The 22,475-nt window shown below is 37.7% G+C and overlaps 2 protein-coding genes and 1 long non-coding RNA gene across 4 annotated transcripts; 1 reads left to right on the plus strand and 2 right to left on the minus strand.

Moving 5' to 3' along the window:
- Positions 1 to 593: 593 nt before the first annotated feature.
- On the minus strand, positions 594 to 4,711 carry Gle1 (nucleoporin GLE1). Of its 2 annotated transcripts, none has more exons than XM_065494794.1 (11): positions 4,506 to 4,711; positions 4,278 to 4,394; positions 3,851 to 4,225; positions 3,538 to 3,792; positions 3,161 to 3,431; positions 2,973 to 3,106; positions 1,589 to 1,774; positions 1,343 to 1,533; positions 1,031 to 1,218; positions 839 to 978; positions 594 to 776 (listed from the first exon to the last, which is right to left on the minus strand). In XM_065494794.1, the coding sequence occupies exons 1-11, from the start codon at positions 4,557 to 4,559 to the stop codon at positions 660 to 662; spliced, it is 2,028 nt and encodes a 675-aa protein (XP_065350866.1). In that variant the 5' UTR covers positions 4,560 to 4,711; the 3' UTR covers positions 594 to 659. The 2 variants fall into 2 exon arrangements, with proteins under 2 accessions (XP_065350866.1, XP_065350865.1); XM_065494793.1 differs by having other exon boundaries at positions 4,278 to 4,406.
- A 468-nt stretch (positions 4,712 to 5,179) lies between these two features.
- Positions 5,180 to 6,560, minus strand: LOC135947224 (uncharacterized). Its single transcript, XR_010575607.1, has 2 exons — positions 6,165 to 6,560; positions 5,180 to 6,003 (listed from the first exon to the last, which is right to left on the minus strand). It is a non-coding gene; the product is annotated as an uncharacterized LOC135947224 (long non-coding RNA).
- Positions 6,561 to 15,306: 8,746 nt separating this feature from the next.
- LOC135946222 (uncharacterized) lies at positions 15,307 to 20,404 on the plus strand. Its single transcript, XM_065494349.1, has 28 exons — positions 15,307 to 15,396; positions 15,938 to 15,974; positions 16,027 to 16,139; positions 16,191 to 16,305; positions 16,355 to 16,531; positions 16,594 to 16,664; positions 16,726 to 16,776; positions 16,826 to 16,856; positions 16,932 to 16,996; positions 17,048 to 17,147; positions 17,202 to 17,473; positions 17,524 to 17,675; positions 17,730 to 17,844; positions 17,899 to 18,143; positions 18,202 to 18,267; positions 18,325 to 18,358; positions 18,416 to 18,483; positions 18,544 to 18,649; positions 18,699 to 18,995; positions 19,051 to 19,115; positions 19,176 to 19,211; positions 19,261 to 19,378; positions 19,426 to 19,535; positions 19,588 to 19,662; positions 19,718 to 19,757; positions 19,811 to 19,884; positions 19,934 to 20,039; positions 20,102 to 20,404. The coding sequence occupies exons 11-28, from the start codon at positions 17,461 to 17,463 to the stop codon at positions 20,377 to 20,379; spliced, it is 1,998 nt and encodes a 665-aa protein (XP_065350421.1). The 5' UTR covers positions 15,307 to 15,396; positions 15,938 to 15,974; positions 16,027 to 16,139; positions 16,191 to 16,305; positions 16,355 to 16,531; positions 16,594 to 16,664; positions 16,726 to 16,776; positions 16,826 to 16,856; positions 16,932 to 16,996; positions 17,048 to 17,147; positions 17,202 to 17,460; the 3' UTR covers positions 20,380 to 20,404.
- Positions 20,405 to 22,475: the final 2,071 nt, after the last annotated feature.

The following is a 22,475-nucleotide window of genomic DNA, read 5'->3' on the forward strand; positions in this document are numbered from 1 at the left end:
TTGATAATCAATTAATTGTTACATTAAGATTTAATCGAACTGTTTTAAAATAAATTATAATCGTAAAATTTTGTTAATCTAGGAAACTTTAAACCGAAATTGTATCGGAATGAATTTAAATATTTTTTGCAACCGTAATTAATTTTTATAGAACGCTGTGTCGTCGTGTTGTAAAATTTGAAATCTCTCTCCAAGTTTACCCAAAAATTAAATTAATATCATATTATTGTAAAATATATTATTTAAAGTTATTAAATTATTTTATATTGAACAAATAATTCATTAATTGAAAATAGAAGACTTTGTTTTTTTTAAATTTATTCAATTTATATTTAATTAGCATTGAAGGGGAGAGGAAGATTAAATTTTTACATCATTTCAAGGTGCTTTATCGCCTGAAAGGCGAACGAGAGGAGGTGCTAAGTGTGAAAAGCGGAAAAATTGAAAACAAATCCCACTTCGAAAATAAATTTTTCTTGCGAGAAACTTGAAATTAATATTTTTACCCACTGATATTTTAAATCATTTAATGTGCAAACCTAACTAAGGGAGTAGAAAACAGCAGGGTGTTATGATAATAATTGAAATCGCAATTTAATTTCAAATGTCCACGCGTAAGTTTCGTGGACAGTCAAAAAAATTTTTATTTCTTTCCAGTTCTACCAAAAATTTGCTGGTAGAGCTCCATTGGGCGGAGGAAACACAAATCCTCTAGCAGTCTTTGATAAAAACAATTCCAGTCTCGATATGGGCCCACTGTTGATTTCTGGGGAAACCTAAAAAAGGAAAAACAGCAAATTAATAACCAAAGACAACTCTAAATTCTCAAAATACGTACTTGTTGTATCAAAGGGAAGTAACTGTTGACAATCACCACAACCAGCTTGTGAAATTGCTTCATATAAGTGGCGCACATTGCGTTTCCTGTCACCTCCAAACACGTCAGCAGCAGCGTCGCAGAAATGTCGGGCCTCGGGTCTACGAGAAAATAGTAAATTAAAAAGGAAAATTAATAAATATTGTCTCTTACCTAAATTTAACAAGCTGCTCAACCATTTCCAAACTATTGAGAGCGTCTGTGGCGGCTGATGGCTGCACTCTCTGGGCAGTTTGGAGGTTAGAATGGCGAAGAACAAATAAGCAGTGCCGGTCATTCTTTTTAGGTATTTATCCTGAGGCTCGATTTTCCCTTCGTCGTCATAATTGTAGCCCAAAGATCTGTGATCAGGGAGGGAATTAAAAATTTTTGTTAGTAAAATTAAAATATTCACACAAATAAATTAATAATCTGCATTTTTAAATTTTTTTATCCATTAAATCAGAAATAAATGCAAAGACTTACACATAGTAGCTCTTGTCCGACGTATTGCTAGCTCTAGGCGGGTAGTAGGGCACCAGGAAGGGACATTTGGTGTAGAAGTAGGCCATGAGCATGTCTCCGAAGACTGGAAACTCGGACCAGAGCGTCAGAGCCACGGACGCGATGGCAAAGGCACTTTCGGGCTTGCTTGAAACGATTTGCTCGCCTTGTTCCTTTAAAAATACATTTTAATATGGAAATTATTAGGAGACGAGTTGAATGGCATACCACGATGCGTTCAGCGAGCAAATAGGTGCAGAATGCGACCCCTTGTGGGTGAGCGCTGGCGGACACGGTGACGCCTCCGACTTCGACAGGGTTGCCCCTCAGCACTGCTTGCAGCCTCTGCAGCTTGTCTTTCAGGTGCGAGGCACTCACGGCTGAGATTGCGTTCAATGGCGTGTTCACCGATTTCTATTGACGACAAAATAAAGGGGTTAATATAAAAATCGTTTTATTTTTATTTTAATTTAAACCAGTTTCTTGCAAGCAATGTTTGCACCAAGGTAATGATTTCGACCTTATCAATGGTGGATCAATATTTAAATTAAAGAATATTAATTTTAGTAAATAACCGACCAGAAATAATAATTAGTAAGAGGTCAGTTAAAAATTAAATTAAAACAGTAAATTTTAATTTAATTTAGTTTAAAGAACAAGTAGTGTCTTCTGCCCAAGAGGCCCTTTACGCCCCAACCCTTTGGACAACTGTCCGTCCAGACAAAAATTGACCAAAAGATCCTTTACAAGCGACGGTGACGGGTAAAATAACAGTCCAGGGTCTGATCTCAGGTCACGCGCGACATGAGGAAGGTCGGTGTCAGACAATGTTAAAAAAATCGTGGCCGAGTAACGCTGAATGTGCTCAGAATGACTGAAAAATAATTAAAAACCGATCTGGAAGCGAATCTCAGGTCGGGGTACCCTGAAAAAGGTCGTTAGGATATGCCAGGTCAAAGCCCCGTCCAAGACCTATCCGATGAGGGATCGTGGTCGACGATCAGACAAACAGCTGAATTTTAAGAAAAATAAAACCATTTTCACCTGTGAGCACTAAGCGTCGCGCGAAGCCAAAAAAACGAAAAAATTAATTTTAATTTTTCTGTGGGCACGAAAAATCTGAAAATCAGTTTCCAGACCGGCGGCGGTCCTGCACGTGCGATGGAGGCGGTAAAACCCTTCAATTTTACTAGGGTTTGAATAAAATCACGAATTTTCGATTGCCTGTGATGTTATCCCTTATGAGGAAGTGTAAAAATCCCATTTTTCTTTGTTCAAAATGTTTCTCTTCCTAGGATTTTGATCAGATCGGCTCGTATTTAGTCTTAAAATGATCCCAGATCAATTTCGCGGCGACTGAGAAGCCATTTTTGTCCTGGATACATTTAAAAAAATTAAAAGAACACCTTTAATTATTTAAAAATAATTATGATTGTTTAATGGCCTGTAGCAAACTTCTTGAAAAAATTGGAGATTTTCTGAAAATTTCCAGACAATCAAGGGGTTTAATTTAAAAAGAAAATAATAAATAAACTCGGTTGAAAAAATAGTCTTTTCGGAGGTTGATAAAAATGATAGAAAAAAATGCAAATTAAAGCAGAAAAACCTCTACCTGGAGTTGAAATCGGAACTTTTTCATTGACTGGTCTTCCTCCAGACCTTGCAGGAGGTTTAGGTGCTGCTCAAAAGAAGTCTGGAACCGCCTCAGCTCCAAGAAATTCGCCTTAGAAATGAATCCGTCCAATCCTACAGCAAAATCCAGTCAAAAACTCCGCATAAACAATTAAGAATAAACCCAACCTGGAGGCACCTCCGAACTGTCACCTGGCGGTTGAGCCTGTGCCGGTTCAGGAGAAGCTGGAGCATCATTTAGAGTTGTAGGCGTTTCGGCTGGCGGGGTGGCCACCACCTCTTCAGGCTCCGTTTTCGCTTGTACTTCACCAGGGGCGGCGTTTTGTTCTTTACTTTCCCTGATGACTTCCAGTTTGGCCTTCACGGACGAGTAGCCGGCGGACAGGTTTTGCACCAACGATTCCGACGTCGTCAGGTCCAGATTGCTCACCTCGCCAACCTGCAGGACAAATTAAATGAGTTTTTACGCTTTAAGAAACGAAAAGAAAATAAATGAACGATTTTTACAACCCTTTAGCTAAAGTAAACGCAAAATCCGGACTCACTCTGCATTGTTTGCTCAGAGTTTCCATCATACTGGTCAGATTCTTAATTCCCGCCACGTCTTGGAGAAGCGTTCCATCTGACATGAGGTCTTCTTTGTAAGGGAAAGACCTTAGGCAATCAGACAACTCTTGGTAAATTTCCCTGAACTTCAACTGGTTGGCCACAATCTTCTCAAGCAATTCTCTTTTGGCCTTCAACTCCTCTTTCCTTTTCATTTCCATCTTGCTGGCATCCTCGATGATTTTCTCAATTTTCTGCAAGGAGTCAGAATATTAATTCAAAGACAAAACTAAAAAAAGAAAAACACCAAACCTTTTCTTGCTCTGCATTTTTGGTCGTCTGCAGCTGAAGAACAAGAGACGTCCTGTGTCGCTCCACGGCGTCGATTTTATTCATTTCCTCTTTAAGTTCATCTTCAATCTGAAACCTTTCCTTCTCTCGCTGCTTCGAGCTCAACTCGAGACGCGTTCGAATCGCCAGCGAGTTGGCCCTGAATTGGTCCACCCTCTCAGCGACCGCTTCCTCCACCTGACGCAGCCTCTCCTCTTCCAGCTCCTCCAAAATCCTTCTCTGCTTTGAGCCTGCGTCCACAATTTCCTCCGTTCTCGAGGGACTCTTGTTTGCGCCGGGAGATGATTTATTTCTGGGTGGCTCGCTTGAGATTAATTTCGTGAAGGCTTCGAGCTCCTGAAATTTCGTTTTAGTCAAAATTGGGGTGTAAAAAGGGTAATATGCAGACCTCTTTTCGCTTTATCTCTTCTTGTTTTTTATTTTCCCTCTGATCTTCGCATATTTTTGTTGCCTTCAGCAGAGCGGACAGTTTCACCTCCTCGCACACAACTGATCCGGTTTTCATCTGCAAATTATCCTGAATAAGACGTTTTTCAATAATTCAATCATTTGAATTTCACAATTAATTATGAAAAAAGCCCCCAAAATAAATTTTTGTAAATAAAATAATACAAACCGTCATGCTCCGCGTTACCCTCCGCGTTGGCGTGCAATAATCCTCGTCAGCCATGGTTTGAACTTTTTAATCTTGGCAGAAGCGGTAAAAGGCCTTCAAGGTGTCTTCAGCGCAGGTTTTCAGTTAAGTTAAATGTTTTTACCTGCAGTTGTTTATTGTTTACAACAGAGGTTATTGCTGAATACACAAGCCAAACGGTTCGGGTGGGCGGGGCAGCACGACACTAGTGTCAGGTTGGCACTACTGCGCAGACAGTATGACGACCGGGGCCTCCTAGAGACTTGTGTGGGGCCTAACCTATTTTATAACGTCACTTCGTGATAAAATATTTTGTAAATATTTTTTATTGGATTTTCTTTTGGTCTGGAATCGTGGTAGTGAAATTCAGTCAGCTGCCATTAACGGCTCAAAGAATTTTAATTTTAAAGTGAGCAGATTTGGATTTAGAGATCGATTTTGAACGGGATTTTTTGGCGTTGAAATTTTTAGGTGGTACAAACTTGTAAGTGGCACTTACAGGGTTCGCAAAACCCGCATTTTCCGGAAAAATACTGTATTGCAACAAACGGGATTTTTTAATTGCGGGTTTTTGTGCAATTTTGCCAATTTTCTGAAACATACATTTTGATTGAAAATTAAAGACGCGTGTTTAAAATTAAAATAAAAAAGAATGCAATGTTAAACATACTAAAATTTATTGTTAATAATAAATTTCTCTCATCACACGATAAAAAATCTGCAGAAAAAAGAGACTAAAAAATACAAATTTGATCGAAAAATACATGAATGTTTTTTTTGTATCCCACACCGCTATGATATTAAGGCAAGATGCGGTGGCTATACCAATAGGATCCAGAGCAATGCTCTTTTAATTAATTATTAATTAAATTAGCGTTTTTGGAGTATAATTAGCAGCAGTTTTAAGGCTTTTCTTATGAATTTGGAACTGTAAAGCGAATATACAGGAAAATGATTATTCCTATTCTAAATCTAAACTGCTCTCTACCTCTGATTAAATTGAAAAGGCTGCCAAAATTTCAAAAAAATCCCAAATTAATGGAAAAGAATTTTGATTTGATTTCATACATCCCTAAAAAATTACGTCTACTCTATTTTACTCAATCTCTCTTCTCGTTAATGTCAAGGGGGTTAAGCGCATTTTCACCCATCTCCTGCCACACGTGGTAAGTCATGACGTGCTTCGTACACTCGTTGAGCTCTTCCATATCTTCTTTCCCTCCAGTATAGGTCCGGAAAACGGCGGTGCAGCCCATGTATTTGCATTTTTGGAAGTCCGAATCTGGGTGCTCGTTTCTAAAGTGTTTTACATCTGCGACCTTTTTCTTGCAAACTGGGCAAAAAAAGCTGCACTCTGCTTTGTGGCGTTCCATCTCTCTTTCTCGGAAGAAGTCACGGCATCCAGAAGGGCACTCGGATATTTGTTCTTTGGAATGGCATTTGATAAAGTGGTCCTTAGTTCGCCTGTTGCCAAGACTTTCTACACCATGCAGAACATAAAATGTCATTGAATTAATGTATGTAAATGAGGAGTAGGAGACAAGAGTATAAATAAAGCGCGTTGACACCGATTGCAAGAGAGTGCCCGTCACGAATTAGCCTTTTTAAGTATTTTGAACCATAAAAAACCCCTAGACTCACCGTAACCGTATATCGCTCCATCGGAGCCCATTTTGACGAACTTAATACAGATCTTGCACAAATATTGGTTGTCACTGAGTCCCATCACGATGTCGCCAACATCAAATCCTAAATAAATTGTCAATATTAACTCTATAAAGATTATTGCAAAGCGATATAAATATCAGCGCACTGGGGCCAGATTCGTGCGACGCGCAGATATGGCGGTGGAGTTTGGCGCGAAAAAATTGTCACGTGAAAATGCGCGAAAAGAAGCAAGTTTTGGTCAATAATTTGCATTACTCTTAACTAATTGTGTCTTTTGGATCGGAAAAACAAACTCTTGACACTCGTACGGCAATCCAAAGAGAGATTTTTCTTTCCCACATTCAGACGCCATCTTGCATCTGCGCAGTGGGATCCAATTTTATCGCACATCTGGCCTCCGCTGATCAATATTTTTTAGAATTTTCAGCTCAAATCCACTTTATAATTAAAAATTAAGGAATTTACGTGGGGGATTTTCAGTGATGGTTCTGCTGATGAAATCAGTGATGCAAGGCAATTTTTGGAGCATTTCTTTATAGCCAAAGGTCGCATAATGCAAATTCCTCAATGTAAAATGATTGCTAGAAAAAACATGAAAATAGATATAAAATATTATAACGCTGCGGGGTTGTCTCACTAGCATGTATGTTTGCAGTTAAAACACATGGCAGCGTAGATCTTGGTTGAGGTCCTTGCGTCCATCTTCTCGATAGTTGTTTTCAGATTGTGAGATTCCCAGAGCTTCTTCTTTTTGCAGAAGAAACACATTGAGGCTGTTAAATTCAAAAAGTTTACTAGGGAATCAGGCAATTCCAGAGGTAGATTTATCGTCCTTAATTTAAATTAAAAATCCGTATAGGATTGGCCGGATTAATTTTTTACAATCATAGATCACATTAAAGGATTATAATTTAAATAGCACTCACGATTATGCATAGACATCTCTGAGTCAAAATTCTTCGACCTCTCCTTCAAAATCCGTTAGATTCAGAGGCTGAAAAAATATGAACTGTTGAAAATTTGTTTTTTATGACTTTCATACAACAATAGTAATTGGTAAATATACAGAAATTTTGACAACTCGATTGATTTTATTGAGTGAAAAGCTTACTTGGTAGTAAAGACTCAATAATTTGATGTATTTAAATCAGTGGGGACCAGATTCGTGTGACGCGCAGACATGGTGTCCAGTGGAGCATGGCGCGAAAAAACGGTCGCACGTGAAAATGCGCGAAAAGAAGCAAGTTTTTTTCAATATTGTGATAAAAATGAAGTAATTGAGTCTTTTTGATCGTAAAAACAAACTTTTGACACTCGTACGGCAATCCAAAGAGAGCTTTTTGTTTCCACATTCAGACGCCATCTTGGATCTGCGTAATGCGAACCAATTTTATCGCTCATCTGGCCCCTGCTGATTTTAATAATGATTTTGGCACGCTCAGATTGCCAAGAAGATTTTATAAACCAAAAAAATCGGCTTTTCATCTTCAATTAAAATTCATAAGAACTATTTTATTAGTTTTAAAGAAATTCCTAACCAAAAAATTTAAAAAATGGCATTTTTCGATTTTTTTATTATTTGTATTTCCAAACTTCCAAACCTCAGATTCTAATTGTTAGAATTGCAAAAACCACTCGTCTTGACCTCTTCAGAGCAGCTGAAGGATTTAGGAGAGTCATACGTCATACTCTCACCCCCTTCCAACCCCAATGCTAAATTGTTTTATTTATATTTGTTTTACGACCGTCTCCTGGCGCCGCTAACTGTGCATTTTTTAGGCTGTATGTCAACTTCGGGGTGGAGATAAAACTCCCCTAAACCCTGTAGCTACTCAGAGGAGGTGGAGTTGAGTCTAACAGTGGGTAGTTTTTGTAATTGTGATGCTTACAACCCGAGATTTAGAGGTTCAAAGAAACAAAAAAAACTATTTTTTTTACTTAAAGAGTATGGAATTTGTTGAAAAAATCCATCTTAATGAAATTTACTGCAAAATGATCGGTACAGCGGAATATTTGCAATGGTAGTCGCAGTTTTTAAAATAGTACTCGGCAGGCGCGGCTAGCAAAAACTGGCGGCTGGCTCAAAATTTAAGCAAAAAAGGCGGTGCGGCGCGGCTCGCTCAGACTTCTACCGATATATACGTCATCATTTACCACCTCGCGCAACTTGTAGCTTTACCAGGGTTCCCTAATTTTGCAATGTGCAAAAATTAACTACTGTTTTTTGCGTATAATACCAGCGGGATAATCAACCAGATTTAGGTTTTTTCCATTTTTCCGAAAAACCCGAAAAGATACATTTCGTGTCAAGAGTCCAAAATTTTGGAAAATTACGATGCCCGCCAAGTGTTAAAATTTTCGGTCTTTTGGTGAAAATCTCTCTTTTTAGTGTCCAGCATCATGAGAATTTTTTACCTTTAGTTGGCTCACAATCAGATGTCTACTTCAACCTTATTCTCATAAACAAATTCAAATGCATTGCAAATTTTTATTTAACCAGAAAGCGAAAAGGGCTTAGTGAAAAACACCATTGGGAAAATCCCGTATTTAAAAAAATGCAATGTGGTGGTAAAATATTTTTCAATATTGACCTGTTTTCAATAATTTTCTAACTATCGACTTCGAAAATATTTTTTTAAAAACAGAGACAGCAAAGTAAATTTTAAAATGCTAAGTACTGCTGATATGAAAATGCAGTGAAAATTTTATTTTTATTTTTTGACACCGTGGGCGGGCGCACTCGGGCCCTGAATATCGGGTCCAGAGGCGCGCTCAAGCAATGAGATGAGTTAAAAAATCGGGTGCGAGCGTGTCCGGGGTACAATCCTGCCCGGGCAGCAAAAATTGGGCCCGATAAACGCACCACTCTAAAGTAATTCGAGGGATATTTCGTCCACGGTTAAAAAAAACAAGCAGGTGCACTCTGCCCGATGGGAAACACATTACTTTTACAATGAACCGCCGGCCGGGCGGCCGGCTGGCCGGACGACTTGTTGCCAAGCACATGCGGCAGTATTGTTCAGCCGAACCTTTGTCAACAAGGGCTAATGGTGAGAGCCCCCCCCCCCCCTCTTTGCTATTGCCTAAAGGAGTTTCTGCTTCAAATGTCACGCGAGCAAGGGAAAAATCAACAGGCAATACAGTTGATTTTACCCAATTTTTAAGAAGTCGCTGTCAAAATCACTCTTTCTATAAACTGGGGGCCACTGAACTACAATTAATTAACGCGGCTAAATAATTATGAGGCTTAAGAAATATTAATTGCCGCACTGCCTGTGAGCAGTCCGAAATCCTCAGAAAAAAGTCTGCGTCTTATTGCTGGCGTGGCAAGAGCGCGCGACCTCTAAACTCAAATAAATAGTCCAGTTTCTCCAAATATTAGCAAACTGATTGATTAATTAATCTCCTTTTTATTAATTACTTGAATTATCTGTATTTTTCAAATTGAAAAGCAGAAATTAATTATATGCGGCAGTTCGAGTTTAAAATAATGATGTAAAAGAGACTCTAGCAATTATCCCAATTATCAAAAGGCTTTCAATCGCGAAATTGGTTGTATTTACTCCTACGTAATTAATTAGAACGCAGACAAGATTTAACAAAAGAACTGAAAAAATATGCTTACTGGGCTTGCGCGCACGGTGGTTGTTGCTGCTCGGCAGAGATCCAAACGCCTTCTGTTCTGTGAGGCAGCACAAATACAGCCTGCCAGCCTGTGCTCCTTCATAACTCGGAGGAGTTGCATTTGGCTGCCAGTTTTCCACGCGTCAGTCAGTGGTTGGTTCTGGCAATTTGGCCGCTGAGGGCGCGAACACTACGTTTAACTTTAACATTGCTCGTCTCTCACGCTTTCAAAATAATTTATATAGTTTTTCTTGAATTGTCTTTACGGTCGCCTGGTAATGTACAGCGCCTTTTATTGTCAGTATAAATTAAAAATTGCGTGATTCAGCCAGTGGTGCATTTTTTTTGCGAATTTCAACCCTGAAGATGATTTCAATTTTGGGTAGTTTTTGCAATTGTGATGGTTAAATAGAACCCAAAAATTGTGGTTGCAGAAATAATGAAATTGGAAAAAAAATTACGAGTTTTCAAGTGGAAAAAAAACTATCACTAAGAAATTGTGTGCAATGTTCGCATTTGTCATCAATGGGGTTGAAAGGGGATGAGGGTGATCACCTAAAAATTACTTTAGATGCTTAGGGAAGGTCAAGACGAGTCTAACGGTGGGTAGTTTTTGCAATTCTGATGCTTAGAACCCGAGATTTTGGAGTTTGAAACGTTGGCAAAACACAAAATCACTATATATAATTTCTTGACTTTTCTGAATTTTTTGCACACTCAAAATCTCGGGTTCTAACCATCAAAATTGCAAATATTGCCCACCGTTGGACTCGTCCCCACCTCCCCTGACCAGCTAAAGGGTTTAGGGGTGCTTTCCTTCCACCCCTAAGTGGCAATACTTGAAAAAAAACTAAAAAAATGAAAATTTTACAATTAAAAATTGATGTGTTATTTTTGTGTATGTTTTTAAAATATTTTTCTGTTTTTGGTTTTAAAAGAAGGGACGTGGTGGTAGTTAAGAAGGAGTTCTGGGTAATTTAAACTAGATTTAAGCCCAGAGGAAGGATGCTAAAATATATTTTTTTTTTCAAAATTGTAGCAGTGGGGTTGAAAGGGGATGAGGGTAAGCACCACCTAAACACTTTGGCTAGTTAGTGGAGGTTAGGGCGAGTCTAAAGTTTGCTAGTTTTTGCAATTCTGATGGATAGAACCCGAGATTTAGAGGTGCAAAGAACCCGAAAAATCGAAAATGTACATAAATTTGGAAGAGGATTTTCTCAAAACCAAAAATAACATAACGCTGAAATTTTCATTTTTGGTGTTTGTGAGCCCTGATCGCGGGGCGCGCAACGAGACGTGCCATTTTTATGAATTGAGTTAATAAAGTGTCAGACGGCCTGTCCCGCGGCCCTCCGGGGCATTGCCCCGTGCGCCCGATGGCGTATATACCCTGGGCCTTTGCGTCACCTATATTTTATTTCAATAATATTTTTGACCTACGTATAATTTCTCTGCCTTTTTTAAGTTCACATTCAATTCTGTGACACGCATCCATTGCGACATACACACAGGCGGCTTTTGCTGCGCACTGATTGTGAGTCGCGCAACAAATAGGAATAAAGAAGAAAAAAGCATCGATGGTCTCGTCAGCGGCTGGTCTGAACACAAAAGCACATTGTTTACGCAGCATCAAGTATTTTGATGGCGGCATGACAAGGGTGTGCGTTTTGTGTCAATTCCAGCTCTAAATCGGCGCATTTATGTGCACTGCCAGCAAAGAGAGAAAAAGCACAAATAGCGAAAGGGTGTTTCTGGAAGGAACGAAAATAGTGGGGAGCAAAAGTTTGAGGTTGTTTTCCTGTGGTGGTGGTAAATTTCAGGGTAGTAGTGGGAGCAATCAATTTGTGTCTGTGTCGTTTTGCTCATTTCTCTTTGAAAACCAGCAGTGAACTGTACGAGTGCCAGCCATGGATGTCTCAGAAAGCGGAGTAGCTCAGCGGAAAGTGAGTAACTTTTTTAAGGCACACTTATTTCAAATACTTAAATTTGCTCAGGGTTGGGAATTGGAATAAATTGGTTCTTCGCAGGTCCGGCTTGTATTTTTTTGAAACAAATTTAGCAGCAATTTTAAATCTCTTACCAACTTTTATAAGCTAAAATTTTAATATTTTTGTTAGATAAATATTTATACAAAAAAAATCATTTGAAAATTCTAAACGCTGACAACCCCAGAATTTCAGATACCTTATTTTTAACACAAATTTTAATGCAGTTTTTTATATGAAGTTCACTAAATCATCTCACCGGGAGTTAGCTGAGGGTGGTGGTGGCCTAAAAATAATGGGATTTGAAATGAAAAATAATCTCTTTGATTTCCTACATTTAATTCCCGTCGAATATATTTAAAAGCTGATAGATATCAAGATAATATTTCGACAGTTCAGACTGCACGTGGTTAATTTAATTCTGATAATAAACTACGCAGAGTCTGGTCTCTGGGGATGCTTATAATATATCCCATGCACATATTTAGGATGCGTGGAGGAAAATGCGGCGCGCTGCTTCACAGTTAAAATAGTCGTCCGCTGGTCAGATATTTTTCCTTCGCAGCCGACCGCTTTAGTTTGCTCAATTGACAGGTGTGGTGATGGAGGTGCGTGAAAAATGTGAACAAACAACCACCGCTCTCGGGGTTAAAGCACCAAAGAAAATATTCCTACTTTATTTCCATGAATACAATAAAACTAAAAATACCTGTTATCTGTGCTTCATTCATTTAAGTCTCTATTGAAACTTTTTAAATAGATCTTGATTTCCTTCAGATAATTATTGCATTACTCATTTGATCGTTGTTGTAAAATCAATAAATTTATTGTTAACAGGAGGATGCAACACACGGCGTGAATAACGGCTCAGCCCGTCCAGCATCATCACCGCGTGCAGAAATTTCCGCTGACATAACAGAGAGCTTAGACGATATTAAGAAGGATCTCGAAGAACTCTACAATCAAGTGGAGCTCGCGAAGGCCAAGGAGGAAAAAAACGATGAAGAATTACTGATGAGGCCGTATGAGTTAACTGCATGCAGGAGGATGCAATTTAAAAAAGACAGGAAAGAGCTTGACAAATTACTTGACATAGTGGATTACAAATTAGACCTCCTCAGGAGGGTAAGAGAAAGGGATCAACGCCTAGTTGAAGAAAAGACGCAGGAACGTTTGGGTTTGTGTTTGGACTCCTAAACTCGTTACTCTTACAACTTCCATGTCAATTGCCAAAATATACGCGAATTATAACGATTTTTACTTTTCGCTCATTGAATTCCCTGGGACAAAACATTATAAATACAGTCCCGATTAAGACGACTTATGAATTTTGGTTCCTATTAAACACACAAATTTAGTCTGTGAAAAGCAAAAGTTGCAATCGTAAAATAAAAATACAGTCAGCACAATGAATATTTTAGTTGTGGCCCAATTTGACTACAGGGATGGAAATATTTTTGTTTTTGCCGTTCAAATTATAATTAATTTTCGGGATTTTTCATGTATAATATAAATTTTCAGCCACATCCACCGAACCAATTATTATAAACCAAGCCATCTACATTTTTTTATTAAATTATAATTCTGAGAAGCGAGACTTTAAGTTAATTGCACACTTTTAAGGTTGTTTCCCCAGTCGCTTAAAGCTGCCTGCAATCTTTTTGTTTGCTAAAACTCAAATTTTTAGAGATTACCGACATTTTATTATTGCCTATCCTTGAAAAGTGCTTTAACAAAAATCTCACTCGCAACATTTCTGAAATAATTTAGCAGGAATGATTGGAATCGGAGTTATTTATCCACAAATCTGTAATTCCACCTTCGGGATTCTTGGCTGGGAATTAAGTGCGAGAGTCAAATATAATGATTTATCGAATTTATTTGTTGGCTGTTTAGACATATGTTTATTAATTTATGTACAAGTCTTGATAAGATATTTTGGTAATTAGAAGAAGGAACGCTCACTCTGCTTACTCTACAATAGGAATTTCCGGATCACAGCTTTTTTCTCAATCAATCGGTATTATATGCCACCTAATTTAAGAAGGAAACATGTTTTTTACTATTTAAGAATTTATTTTAATCATCTTTTACGAATTTTACTCATGTACGCCTTAGAAACAATGAATAAAAACGACAACTTATACTGAACATTCAGTCTTTCATTTAAATTTATTAATCATTCGTTATGACGTATGCTAATTTTATTAAAAAAAAACTCATTCAATTTAAGACTCTCATTACCATAAAAAATCAGTTTAAAACCAGCTTCAGTCAGGGACAGTTGTTTAAAATGATTAAAATGAATGTTTTAAGTTAGTGTTTTTGGCCTGGAAATTTTCTCGATCGGGTTTTCAGTCAAATTCTTTTTTTTCACATGCAAAGATCAACTTTGTTCCTATTTTCAGAATAAATTTTAAGTGGTAAAAATGATCAAAGCAAATAATCTCGATCATTTTATTAATTGCCGGCACGGAAAACGAGAAATGTAAAACTGTTTCAGCTTTTATTGCATCCAAAGAGTATTTGAAGAGGCCGAATTAAAGTTAAGAAGTTTCGCGGTGTAATTCGTTTTTCGCCAGAGTAAAAATAAAAATTTTAGTAATAAATTGTGAAACAAAAAACCTGCTCGGTTTAGGAAATTACCAACATTTCAATGCCGAATTCCTTTTTAAAAGTGCTTGGACAATAATCTCACCCACAACATGCTTGAAATGTTTTGGTAGGAATGTTTGGAATTGCACTACCGAAAAATTCACCCACAAAACTGCAAAAAGGTGTACTGTTGTACACCTTTTGGTGTTTAATAAATATTTCATTCATTCAAAACTGCAATTCCAGCAATCTTACTTTGAATTCTCAAGTACTCAAGCCAACTGAACAGTGTCAATTGCCAGAATAAATGAGAATGCCAACGTTCAATTTTTACTTTTCATTGAATTTCATAAAATACCCAAGACAAAACATTATAAAATCCCGTTTAAGATGACTTATAAATCCATTTAAATAATTTTGGTTCCTAAACCACTTTAGCCCGTGCACAAATTTAGTCTGTGAATGACGAGCGGGGCCTCCTAGAGACTTGTGTGGGGCCTTAACCCATTTTATAAAATTTCCGGAAATTATTTTTTGGATTTTCTTTTGGTCTGAAATCGTTAAGTCAATTGCCGTTGACAGTTCAAAGAATTTTTTTAAATTAGCAGATTGGATGTGCCGCCGTTTGAGACGCTCTTGATGCCGGCGTGAACGAAACGCAAATTCTGATCCCTTAAATTTTATACAAGAAATCGCTTATCAAAATTTCTTAAAAATAATTTCAAAAATTTTATCGTTAAAATAAATTAAAATGCGTAGTTTGGCTCGCGAACTGTCACAGTTGCACAGGAAATAATGGAACTGGGCCACGTGATTTATTTGCTTTTTCCTCTATACATATGTGCGGGTATATATGGTTAATTTAATTATTGCGAATGCCACAGAGCCACATCAGTCATATTCAGTCTCGACTCGATAGTGCGATGAACGTCTTTTTCTGGAGCTTGGTTTTAATTTGTGCGGTGGTTCTAGTACAGGCAGGAAGACATGCAAAAAAGAAAGTAAGTCAATAACTTTAAGCAGCAGTTCCTCCGCGAATTTAAAGGGTTGATTGGACGGGATTTTCAGGCGTTGAAATTTTTATGTGACAATTTGCTCGCTACTTGCTGGTTATTTGCACCTTTGCAGCATGCGTGATTTGGCTTCTCGGGACGAATGTCTAGCGTTTCAATGCAGTGCTCGGTGCGGAGGCAAGTGGCTTCCCTGAAATGTGCGGCCTGGTGCGCCCATTCAATCCGTTCGCGGTGTTATTCGCACCAGGGTTTCAGCATTCGTGCTAGTGCAGTGCGCGCCCTTCCCGCTCCGAGAGGACAGGGGTCAAAAGAGCAAAAAATTACAGAGATCTAATCTAAGAATTGTGTCTATACTACCTCTCTTATTTTGTTTTTTGTTATTATTTAAACATTTTCACCTTGAGTGTTTTATATTACGATGATTTATTCAGTTTTATCTTATGGAGATCCCGTCCAATCGACCTACCGATTTGCGGAAAACTGCTCCGCCTATTATATTCGAAGGCAAAAGACTAACTTTTTTATTTAGGTCAAAATCAAATCCATAAAAGTCAGAAAAAACTCTGGTATGATTCCTATGAGACTTAATATTAACAAATAAAAATATAGATTCAACAGCTCCGATTAAAATTTATATTACCAAAAATTCAAGAAGGACACAAATTATCCGGTGTTGCGGATTCAAAAGATGTTTACCAACGAGGAACAGATCCTCTAATAAGACAAGCAAAGTCTGAATTTAATAATTTTTATCAAATAACACAAATATGGTTTCTCTAAAGCACGACAGAATAACTCCAACATTCCCGCTAATAAATACGGACGGCGAAACAGGAAGCAGCTCCGACCTGCTGCCGACTGAAATTGATCAAACCGCTGAAACGACTGAAATTACGGGTATAAAATTTTCAAAAAGTTTGCTGAAGTCGATGATGAATTAAAATAGCTACTCAAGATACAAGCACAGCATTTGTTGAGTTCAGCACGCCTGAAAAAACTGAGCCAACTATTTATGATGTCATCACGAGCGACGTTTCGACGATTAAGGCTGAAGTCACAATTTTAACAACAGCATCACCAATAATCGATGACACTACGAGTTTCATCTCGACCTTTGAGAAAGGTTCTCTAACTCTCTTTTATTTAATAATTTTACTATAAAGATATACGTATAAAATCTGGCAGCAACCAATTCAACAACAAAAACAATTACGTCAACGGCAACCACTTCAACAGTAGCACTAACAACAACAAAAGTATACTCTGTCGCAATAATTTAAATTAATTCCAATTTTAAAAATAAAATTATATTTACAGATTATTTCGCCTTGTCTCGGAACGTGCGAAGATTTCAACAATTTTCTTTCAGTAAAACTTTATTCAAAATTAATTCAATTTAATTAAAACCCCTCTACAGAAACACTCGACAAATAATGTTCCATTGCAGAGTGAGATTTTAATATTTAGACACCTCATTAAAATTTAAAAATAAATTAAATTGAGCACCCTTTTCTTATTGTTAGTATCAGATGGTGCAGTGCAAAATGCAACATCATGCAGGAGGAAGTTTTATGTTTCCAATGTGGCTGTGAGTGATTTTTGTCAAAGAAAAAATTGCATAGCATGAGGAAACTTGAAGGTTTCAAGAGATGAAGCTGGATTACGTTGCAAAGCGTTAAACATGTCGCTCCTAGCCATCGGCTCCCTTGGGGAAATGGACTGTTTAGCCACCTTGACAAGTAAAGTTACAATTTTTGAACAAGAAAAATATCATAATTATATTAAATTTTCAGATGGAACATTTTGGTCAAGTGGCTCGAACGTAGATATAAATTGTCAGCAGAAAAAGCGGTATGAGTGGTGCTCGACGAATGAGAACATTTCTTCAACGATGGTTTCCTCGGACAAATTTTGGCTGCCAACAACCACAACCCCTAACATCATGGATGAGCGTTGTCTGGCTCTGGACAACTCGAAAAAAGGGATGGTGCACAGAAATTGCGAAGATGCTTTGCCTTTTATTTGTCGATTTCAGTTAGACTGCCCAAAAACATGCACGAAAAACGTTATTTTTTTATTTATCTTTTGAAGTTGATATTATATGCGCGATTTTAGGAATCACTGTTCGACTCAGCCGGAAATTTGATAAGCATGAACTTGAATCTGTTTTTTTTATAATTTTAAGGTTAAATATTCATATAGATAAAACATCATACGGAATTTGGATCGATATCGGCAACCACACGTATCTCTTGGGAAATAAACCGGTCTAAAATATTAAAACAATTTACTGTAGCGAATTAAAATTAATAAAATTATAGATGCATTGGGAAGAAAACTACCACCAGTGTTGTGCTTTAGGAATGGAAGCTCTCAACTTGGAAGACGCTTTCGAGCAAGAAGGTTTGACCAACCTGACCGTTGGCATCAAATCAGGTTTAATTCCTTTATATTCTCAGGCCTCATTTTTATAATTTTAAACACATTTAGCTGACTGGAAGGCGAATTTCAATTACTGGACTTCGGGTCTGCGGCAGGGGGCTTCTGTGGGCCGGTGGGTGTGGTGCAAACCCGATGGGCCCACAGTTTTCCCTTCAGATCTGAAATGGGAGCGTGGGCAGCCTGACAACGCAGCAGGATATGAAGACTGCGCCCATTTCCGCTTCGTTCTGAATTCCACTGGCACAATCATAACGGACCGAAACTGCATGCAAAGATACATTTTTGCTTGCAAAGTGAATTTTATTTATTTTATTAAAACGCAGACTGTCATGAAACGTTTAAATATTTAAGATGCAGATCAGCACAACCCCAAAGCCTTGCATTGTTTCTTGCCCGAAAGATCCTTGCAAGAGAAATGTATTTAAAAAATATGAGTTTTAGTAGTAATTATGCAAACCAAAATATTTAATACAGGCAACTTTATTCGACAAAGCAAACTACCTGAAAAGTGCGTGCTAACTTATAGTTTCATTTCTCTCAGACTTAATTAAATAAAAAAACGCAGATGGCTTCTCTTATGGCAATTGGCACGATGGATGCGGCCGTCAATTTCTATTTTTCTTGAATAATCCCGTAAATTTCTTCTAAATTCGATAGTTTCAACGAAAAATAAAATTATTTCCTTTCCTTCAGTCAAATTGGGCAGCTGCTTATCAACAATGCTGTGGAATTGGCTTGACCCTGGCCTCGATGGAGACTGAGGGGAAACGGCGATGTTTATTCAACGTAATAACAACAGGTAAAATGAGGAAAAAATTCGGACAAAATACTGCTGAAACAAATTTTAGAATACAATTCTGAAAATTTCGATGACTTTTGGATCTCTGGAACTGACTTGGGTTGCCCTTCTGACTACCACTGGTGCTCCCTGAATCGGGATTTCATCAACCCTGAGATCAGGTGGAAGGATGGCCACCCCAAGGCGGGTCCTAACTGCGTTTATCTCGAGGTGAGGAACGAATCGATGCTACTCGCCACCGCTGACTGCAAAGAGGAGAAAATGTTCCTTTGCGACGTGAGGAAAAATGCGACAATCCGGAGGGGGATGCAGGGAGAGTGCGCTGAGATTTGGAACATCACATCTGGTAATTTGTTTTTAAATAAATTGGATTTATAGATGATTTGATCAATTTTGAACAGATCAAATTGACTTGCTTCTGAATGCCAGTGCTTTTCTTTCTGCAAACATCTCTTTAAATCTTAAAGTAATTTTTTATTGTTTTTACAAAAAAAAAAAAATGATAATATCACATTCTAAATAACAGTGCTTTTTGAAATGTATCGGGGTTGAAGTTGGATTGGTAAAGCTTTTAAAACTCAGAAAGTTCACACAATAATCGTTTTTTATAGTTTGACCTTGGTGCTCTGGTGAAAATTGCCACATTAAGACAAATAGAATTCGTGTCCCAGGACGAACCTTTGATAATGCAACAAGGTTTTGATACCTACGATATGTGCAGCAAAATAAGTATCAACGACCTTAAGAAATAAATTAAAATCATAAAAAAACTATAGATTCTGACGATGAATGCGTGACTGCATATGAAACCTACAAGTGCGGCCAGCAGAATCAGCCGGATTTAATGTCCAAAATAGTTGTTAATAATTTTGACAACGGGACAGTGGTAAAAATCGACAAATTTCGATAACTCCGCACGCCTCAATCTGAATATTTAGTACACCCCTCCGATGCCGTGCGCTCCAATTCGCAGAACTTGTCAGCTTCCGAATATGATTCCTTGCGAAATAGACGTAAATAGAGTTCATTTTCTTTTGCGCCCTAATATAATTTACGGTACAAAATTAGCAAACAATTATAGACACACTCACTGCTGGCCAAGGTTCAGGTAATTATTGATTATTTTAATTCAATCAATTCAACTATTTTTCTCTCTCAAAGATACTCTCGGGCGTTCGGTATCATACCAAAATCAGACATATTTCGTCAGCTTCCTTAATGCTACGAAAGGACACGTGATTTGAATATAAAAATATCGATATATTTATAATAATAAAAATTCAGAATCCAGTGACGGCGTATAGGCAGTGCTGCGCTCGCGGAATGCGACTTTTCGAGCCTCGGACCCTCGCAGACCTCAAGTGGGCTTATTCCTTGCACCCACCAGCTAGTAACGAGATGCATTTCCACTCTGTTATTTTGGTTATTTTCTAAAATTTTATTTATCTGTAGCTAAGTCCACCCCTGCGTATAATATGATCGTTGGCGAGACAGATTTCATAAACCAGACGCACGAGGTGTGGTGCCGCAGCCGAGTCGTTGTCCCAGACTCCCTTTACAACTCGGCCGTCAGATACTCGTGCTTGAAGTCGTTCCTCTACGTGAATGCTGGAAAAGTGGGCGTTTGGTACCAAGACGGCGTACCAGATATTTTCGCTTATTTTATCAGCTTATTGGAGAACGCTACGACCAGAACGTACTTTGACTTTTTCGTCTGCGAGAACCCATAAAATAACATTAATTTCTTGTGTTTCTCTTGCTGAGGTACAATAAAAAATATGATTCTGTGTGAAAATGACTGTTTAATTAGATTACCTCGAATATAAAGAGTATAGGAGATCTTTAAAATGAATTAGGAATGACAAAGCAACGCCTGGAACGGAGAAATAAATACACTCTCGTCCTGCGCGTGTTGCATAACAAGTATGTAGGTGACTTTTTTATTTCTGATTTTACATATTTAATTAAGGTAAATTTTGATAAGCATGAAACCTTAAAACCCTACTTTCAAGAAGAAAATATTATTGATTTACTAAAACCATGAATTCACCAGTTGCATAAACCCTAAGTGTTCCAAGCCGCCAACAGATGGCGCCACCGTAGACTTTCGATTTTAAGGCACTTCCGCTGCGATTTCAGACTCAATCTAGCTCCTGTGCATTCTTCAATTAATTTGCTAATTTTTTACGTGCTGAAAACCAATATCGTGAAAAACTATTTTTTGAAATAAAAAAATCTTTTCCAACGTTTCTACGGCGAATGGCTTAACCGATTTTGGTTTTCAGCACGTCAAAAATTAGCAAATTAATTAAAAAAAGCAAAATAGCTAGTTTGAGTCTGAAATCGCAGCGAAAATGCCTTAAAACCGCTTAAAATTTTTTTTTAATAAAGTCTGTGGTTGCGCCATCTGTTGGCGACTTCAATAACTAAGGGTTTATGCAACTGCTCAATTAGCAATTAAAAAATATTTTTAAATTTTATAGTGGAATTAAAGACGCAAAATTAAACAATTTTACTGTGGGTACGTGGAACCGGTGTCAGAAATGCGCATTTCTCATTGTAGTAATTCGTCTTTTATTCATGTCTCGTGGTTTAGTAATCAAGATTAAGACCAAGATCAGGATCAGGACTGTGAAATTACATAAACAATCAAAAATCACAAGTACAATAAATGATCATAACAATAAAAACATCACATTCAAATACAAACAGTTATTAAACTTACCCCGTAGTTCGGGTCTTATTAATTCGAGCTATCAAAGTTTCTAGAACATTCTCGCACGAAAACTCATCCTAGCCGGAGAGAGAATATTGTGTTGCGACTGCTGTCGTGCGAGGTTTAAGGTGCAGTGGGGAGAAGGTGCAGTAAGGGTGCACTGATTGTCGCACACCTTTTACTGCTACCTGGCGATACAGGTTAAATGCAAAGTAGTAGGACAGTAGTGGCGAAAAGGCGCCACATTATAATTAAAACACTAAGGTTTATTGTTAATGCTAAATTTCTCTTATTTCGATACAAAATCTGCAAAAGAGACTAAAAATACAAGTAGGACCCTTCTAACATGGATTTATATTTTTTGTATCCCACGCCGTTATGAAATTAAGGCAAGATAGTGGCTATATATCTATAAGATTCTGAGCAATGCGCTCTTCTAATTAATTATTCATTAAAATTAGCATTTTTGGAGTAAAATTAGCAGCAGGTAACACACATCTGGTGAATTTAGGAACTGTAATACAGAGCAATGATAATTCTACTCTAAATCTAAACTACACACTATATCTAATTCAATTAAAAAGGCTGCTAAAGTCAGTGAGGGCCAGATTTGCGTTAAAATTGGTTCGCACTGCGCAGATCCAAGATGGCGTCTGAATGGGGGAAAGAAAAAGCTCTCGTTTGGATTGCCATGCGAGTGTCAAGAGTTCGTTTTTACGATCCAAAAGACACAATTACTACATTTTCGTCACAATATTGACACTTGCTTCTTTTAGCATATTTTCGCGCCATACTCCACCGGACGCCATGTCTGCGCGTCACACGAACCATTATGAAATTAAGGCAAGATGGTGACTACATTGCTAATTAATTACTAATTCATCTATTACTAGTAATTAAAATTAGTGTTTTTGGGATAAAATAGGCAGCAGTTTAATCACATCTGGTGAATTTGGAACTGTAAAGCGAATACAGGAAAATGATTATTCCTATCCTAAATCTAAACTACTCTCTACCTCTGATTAAATTGAAAAGGCTGCGAAAATTTCATTTATAATAGAAGCATAAAAATCCCAAACTAATGGAAAGCATAGATAATTCTGATTTGAT

This window comes from Cloeon dipterum, chromosome X (genome assembly GCF_949628265.1).
Source record: "Cloeon dipterum chromosome X, ieCloDipt1.1, whole genome shotgun sequence".
Lineage (NCBI taxonomy): Eukaryota > Metazoa > Arthropoda > Insecta > Ephemeroptera > Baetidae > Cloeon > Cloeon dipterum.

Bases quoted from the DNA above. Each gene is read 5' to 3' on its own strand.
- LOC135946222 (XM_065494349.1), top strand. The intron at 18,996-19,050 runs GTAATTTGTTTT...AATTTTGAACAG, and splicing joins GATTTGGAACATCACATCTG to ATCAAATTGACTTGCTTCTG. The intron at 19,536-19,587 runs GTAAAAATCGAC...CTGAATATTTAG, and splicing joins ATTTTGACAACGGGACAGTG to TACACCCCTCCGATGCCGTG.
- Gle1 (XM_065494793.1), bottom strand. From the start codon at position 4,559: ATGGCTGACGAGGATTATTGCACGCCAACGCGGAGGGTAACGCGGAGC. The intron at 4,226-4,277 runs GTCTGCATATTA...ACGAAATTTCAG, and splicing joins AAGAGATAAAGCGAAAAGAG to GAGCTCGAAGCCTTCACGAA. The intron at 3,107-3,160 runs GTTGGGTTTATT...ATTTTGCTGTAG, and splicing joins CAGTTCGGAGGTGCCTCCAG to GATTGGACGGATTCATTTCT.